Source organism: Gracilinanus agilis, chromosome 1, assembly GCF_016433145.1.
Source record: "Gracilinanus agilis isolate LMUSP501 chromosome 1, AgileGrace, whole genome shotgun sequence".
NCBI classification, from domain to species: domain Eukaryota; kingdom Metazoa; phylum Chordata; class Mammalia; order Didelphimorphia; family Didelphidae; genus Gracilinanus; species Gracilinanus agilis.
The window spans coordinates 616,268,164-616,273,949 of NC_058130.1; the positions used below are offsets into that span (position 1 = coordinate 616,268,164).

General features: G+C 37.5%; 1 protein-coding gene across 1 annotated transcript; it reads right to left on the reverse strand.

The window, feature by feature from the left end:
* Positions 1-4,423: 4,423 nt before the first annotated feature.
* LOC123231862 (vesicle transport through interaction with t-SNAREs homolog 1B-like) lies at positions 4,424-5,103 on the reverse strand. Its single transcript, XM_044658166.1, has one exon. It carries the CDS (start codon positions 5,101-5,103, stop codon positions 4,492-4,494), a length of 612 nt encoding a protein of 203 aa, XP_044514101.1. The 3' UTR covers positions 4,424-4,491.
* Positions 5,104-5,786: the final 683 nt, after the last annotated feature.

Consider the following 5,786-nt stretch of genomic DNA (forward strand, 5'->3'; position numbering starts at 1 on the left):
AACATCCTTTTGGGTCTAATGACCTGAGAGCCAGAACACTACTTCTTTGTGGAGTAATGGGCAGTGGAGCACACATCAATGAAGAAATTGAGGTCTAGATTGACAAAATTCCTTGAGGGCAGCAACTATACTGGGGAGAAAATGGTGTTCAAGTGTCTTGTCAGTTGAGTAGAAAGACTTGAAAAGCAGCAACATTCTTCAGACACTTCCTATCTGTGTGACCCTTGGCAAGTCACCTAACACGGATTACCTACCTCTTGCTGATCTTCTACCTCAGAATTGATATTAAGACAGAAAGTAAAAAGATATTAAAATAAACAAACAAACAAAATAAATAAATAATGAAAGATAAATAAAAAGAAATAAAAAATAAACAAAAATGAATAAAATGAATAAATATTAAGACCGGAAAAAAAAACCCTAACATTTTCAGAATGCAAAGATTGTAGTAGAATTCAGAGATTAAATGAATGTCCACTTTATTAGGTAGATGCGGTATTACCTTATGCAATAATTTATTTAGCCATTCCCTAATCAGTAGGCATAAGATTGCAGATTTAAGAGCTGAAAGGGATTTTAAGGGTCATCTAGTCCAATTCTCTGATTTTATAGATAAGGAAACCAAGACCCAAAGCTGTTTCCACAACACTGTGATGCTTCATTTAATATATTTTCTTCACATGGTAGGAATGAAACAAATGTTTGTTTTAATGATTATTACCTACCCCGAATACAAGCACTAGCATAGGCTGATCTCTGATGCCTGTGTCTTTGGTTTCTAGACGTTTCATTGAGATTTAGCAATCTTCAGAGAAAGTGATCCATATTGGTTTTCCCTGAGACCAAGACAATGTCACAGATAGCAGAATGCTAAATGTGGAAGAAATTGCCTTATGGGACCTTGGATAGGACTTGGACATATTTCCCCAAACTCCTAAATGATTGATGGGGAAAAAACATAAAATTTATGCTTAAGATTCATTCCTTGTGTTTTGGTTTGCCTTGGAAGATTTCCTGACCTTTGGTGGTAAGCTTTAAATCCAAGTCACACCATTTTGCTTGGTATAAAGGAGCAGCCCTCTCTAACAGCAAGAGAAGGTACAACCTATTAATCACCTGATGGCCAGGGCCAGCAACTTTTGAAAAGTAGAATGTCAACCTGGACAGAAAACTAGGTCTGGAGTCAGGAAGATCTGAGTTCAAATCCAGCCTCAGACACTTACTAACTGTATAACCCTGAGAAAGTCATGTAATCTCTGTCTGCCTTATTTTTCTCACTGGTAAAATAGGGACAATAATAGCACTCACTTCCCAAAATTGTTATGAGAACCAAACAATATAACAATTGTAAATGGCTTGGTATAAGGCCTAGTATTTAGTAGGCACTTAATAAGTGCTTGTTGTATTTTCCTTTTCTCTTCCCTCATGATCTCTATTTATTTAGCGTGTGAGAGACTGCAACGAAAAACATTTATTGAGTTTATTAATGTTGTAAATGTTTAACAATAACTCTCGAGAAAGAAAATACCTATGACACACTTTTAAATTTAATCTCCATTTTTAACATTTTCTCCATCACTTTCTTAAGTCTAGATAATCAATGAAGCAATCAAGCAAGCCTTTATTTGTTACATTTACTGATTTCTAAGGTATAAATACTTCTACTAAAAATTGAACAAATAGCTCTTTCAAGTCTGTATGAACTGGTGCCAGCTCTCCCCCTTCTTTTACTATACTATACATCAAGCATTATACTAAGTGTTGAGGATAAAAATAGAAAAACAAAATAGCCCCTGCTTTCAAGTAGCTCACATTCTAATTAAGAGAGCTAAGGTGGCTTCAGTTGCTGCATTGAGGGAAAGTCCCAGCAACAGTCAAATGGGTCCACGTGTAGTCTTCAGTATGGGTTAATGAACTGTGACAGTTTCCCACAATCTCAGGTCACTCTATGGGACTTATCAAGGTAGGATTGCCAGGAATGGAGTTTTTAAGGATTTGCTACATCTTTTGCCATCTCTGTAGAGGGCAGGCACAAAGGGAAGGCTGGGGTAGAATTTGATAAATGAATGTTTCTATAAAAATGCAGGGTGTCTCAACCAGAATGCCAGCTCTTAGAGGTAGGAAGGGGAAGAATTTGACCATAAGCTTCCTTTCTCTCACCCAGTTTCTTGGTTCTACCTTGAATAGAATAATTCTTAAATCATACGCAACTCTGGGAAGAATCTATGATCCTGTCATGGTGGAGAACTCCATTTATCAATGTAGATTGTATCCATCTCAGACTTTGTTGATAAATCCTAGAGAATTGTTTGAAACTTGGAGAGTTTCAATGACTTGTTCAGGTTCACACAATCAGACAATGTCAGATATGGAATTTGAGCCAGGACTTCCTGACTCCAAGCCCAGGTCTCTATTTTCTATCAGGGGTGTGCTGGACCCAACTCAGACCAACTCATGAGTGCCTAGGAGTTCCTCATCACTGCTTCCACTCCTGTATTGCTCTTTGGCTCTTCATCTTCTCTCTCTGAATGTGTTTTTTTTTTTTTTTTTTTTTTTTTACTTTTTTGCAATATCAGGCACTCTAATCCTTTTTAATGTTAATCTTTTTTTTTTTCCCACTTGAAATTATTTCCTTCCACTTCTTTCAGAACCTTGCTCAAGCAGTCATAGTGTGTATCTCCAATCTCTTCTTCTCTACTGGTTCTTTTTTCATCTAACTACAAACATGCTTGGGTCTCTCCAGTTCTAAAAAAGCTTTCCCTCAATCAGGGATATTGTTGTTAAATGCTTAACAATTAGCTTTCAGGGGAAAAAATGTATTCAAAAAACATTTTAAAAAGATGTTTTTAATCAATTTTTAAAAAATCACTCAATATCCTTCTTCCCCCCTTCCTAGAGAATCATCCTAAATAATGAATAGTATTTTTAAAATAAAAAAATAGTACAAATGAATGCAGTCATTCAATACATTGGAAAAACTCAAAACATGTGCAATGTGTAATATTTGTGGACCTCCCACCTCTGTGAAGGGTAAATTGGGAAAATCTCATCTCTCTCTCTTTTTTTTTAAACCATGTGTTTTCTTTGTAATTTTGAACTTTTAGGGGGCAACTGGACTAAAAAAAAGAACCTGTAATTTTGTACTTTTGCACTAAAAATTAACCTTTAAATTTTTTCATGTGTGGTTGTTCTGTTTGTATTATTATAGATATCGTGTAATCACACATGTATAGACATGTGTGTATATATGCACATGTATATACATACATACAGTATCTATAATGCATGCATATATATACATATATATATAGATATATGAATCAAAATACCATATATAATAGCAAGTATGGCATAAGAAGTACAACCTCAAGGAGAAGTTCTGGAAAAATACCAAAAATTTGACACGGAGATATGATGTGGTCATGATGGGAACATCTGCTGGAGTTTGTTCTCTGCCAAAAACCTAACAGTTGATAAATTCTTAACTTGTCTTAATGATATTTTCATTCTCCAATAGATGAAGAAAGGGGAGCTGCCATTCTGTATCTGGATTGAACCAATAAGGAGAAATGTTCCTAAAGGAGAAATGATGAGAACTTTGGAGGAGAAGAAAACACTTGTGTAGATGGAATCTGCTCCCCAGAACTATCTTACTCAGCATCCCTTATGTTACATGTGTATGCTACATGTGAATGCACTAAAGATAAAGTTTTGATGTAACCCTGTCCCTCTCTCTCTCTCTTCTTCCTGGAGTGTGGCTATGGAGGCTGGGGAGAGAGCTTGGCAGGAAAGTTTACTCACATGGTCATACTTAAGCTTTGTACTTCTATTTTTTTTATTTATTCTACTTTAAGTGATTACTAATAAATCTTATAAAATATAATACTTGGAGTTATTGATATAAATTTAAATCTTACACACTTCAGCTTAGAATTTATGATAGAAAAGGAAATAAAAATCAGTCATAGTCTGAAACTCATTGTAGATTTGAGGAGAGATTTCAGAGTTCTGATAATGGATAGGTTGGATCTGAAAACTGAACATTCTTTTTTTTTTTTTTTCTGAATTTAGTATTTTTATCCATAGCTTCCACAGTAGGCATTCCAGAGTTCTGCAGAGGCACTTAAAGGGATATTAAAATTGGTGATGTCAATACTGCCTTGATGAGAGCATTGTTCTCATAATTGTTTAAAAAGTATCCCTCCTCATTTTTGATGACCAATGTTTACTATATTTCTGTAATTTGTTTTATTTAGTTCATTGTGAGTTAATATATTAGAATACTCTATAAATTTAAAGAACTAATAAACACAGCATTTGTTACCTTGGTATAGGCACCTCAGCCTTGTTACCATTACTTCACATTTCAAGTCATTGTCAGCCTTCTACACAGAGTCTGAGTGCTTAAACCCCAGCCTATTGCAGTAAAGTTGGTCCTTTAACTCTTTGATTTAGAGAGCCGTGAGGAGAGTAAAATGGAGGCAGGAATTTTCAGAGTTTTCGTAAGAACTTGTAATAGACTAGGCCTCCCAAGATGACCAATTCCAGAAGGATAATCATGGAAAGCAGCAGTTTATTGGTTGCGACTTTTCTGGACATTGAATGCAAGATCTTTCGGCTTTTGCTCAAGTTTTCATTTGTATTCACCAGCCGGCTCTTGGTGCGTTCCAGCTGATCTCTTTGGTCCCCCAGTTCTTCAATGATCTCAGCACCAATCTGATCTGTCTCAGTGGCAATTCGGTGAGAGCGCTCAATCCTCTGAGTGGCTCGGTTCAGGCTTTCAGTGCCTTGCAGAAGTAATACTCTTAGAGACTGCAGTCGATTCTCTCGCTGGAGCTTGGCCAGGTCTCTGCGGTAGCTTCGAAGCTTGGCCATCATGGGGTTGCGAAAGGACAGAGGAGCAAAGCGCAGCTCCTCTTCCATCTCTGCCAACGTTTCATTTGCTTCCTGTTGCTTCTCATCAAAATCTCTGATTAACTTCTTTTTCTCTTCCGTCCCCCAGGCCCCCAGGAGCCTCTCGGGGACCCCTCGCAGGTCATCGTAGAGCCCGCGGAAGATGTCGTGCAACTTCTTGAAAGGCTCTGAAGACACGGCGACTGCCATGGCGCTGGGCGAGTTCCCCCAACACGGGCACGGCCGAGGTCCCAGGCTCCAGGGCCCACTTCTAACCCGGCCGTGGGGTTCAACCCCCCGTATCTTGACTCCATTGCCATAGGCTACATCAGCCGCCGCCCCAGTGTTGAAAACTGAACATTCTACTTGAGAAGTCAGTCCAGAGGGCATAAAATGATGCCTAGAATAAATTTCTAAGGACGTGAATAGAAACAATTCAGATGAGATCAGGGGAAAAGGAGCTATCTAAAGAGGCCAATGTGATTTCATTGGAAACTCATTGGCCAATTCATATTAAAAAATGACATTTATAGAAGATTGAAACAATGACAGATAATGGAAGACGAATATAAATGAGTAGTATGGTCTCAGAAAAGTAGTTGAGAAGTGTTAAAGCCCAGAATGAGGTGCTAAGCACCAAGGCAGGTGCTAAGTACAACAAAAATGGATTTATAAAATCTAGATTGAGTATAAAAGGAAGTTCAAAGAAGGGATTAGGTCACTGCATAGTGTATATGGAATATTAGATAAATGAGAATTCTTATTTGGCTTCCATTTTCTCTTCCAAGGAGAATGTTGTATATAGATAAAGCAATATATGAGGGCATTAGAATGGAAACTTCTAGAAGGCAAGGTCAGCTTTCATGTTCATCTTTGTATCCTGAGCCCAGCAC

Coding starts and splice junctions, on each gene's coding strand:
- LOC123231862 (XM_044658166.1), bottom strand. CDS start 5,103: ATGGCAGTCGCCGTGTCTTCAGAGCCTTTCAAGAAGTTGCACGACATC.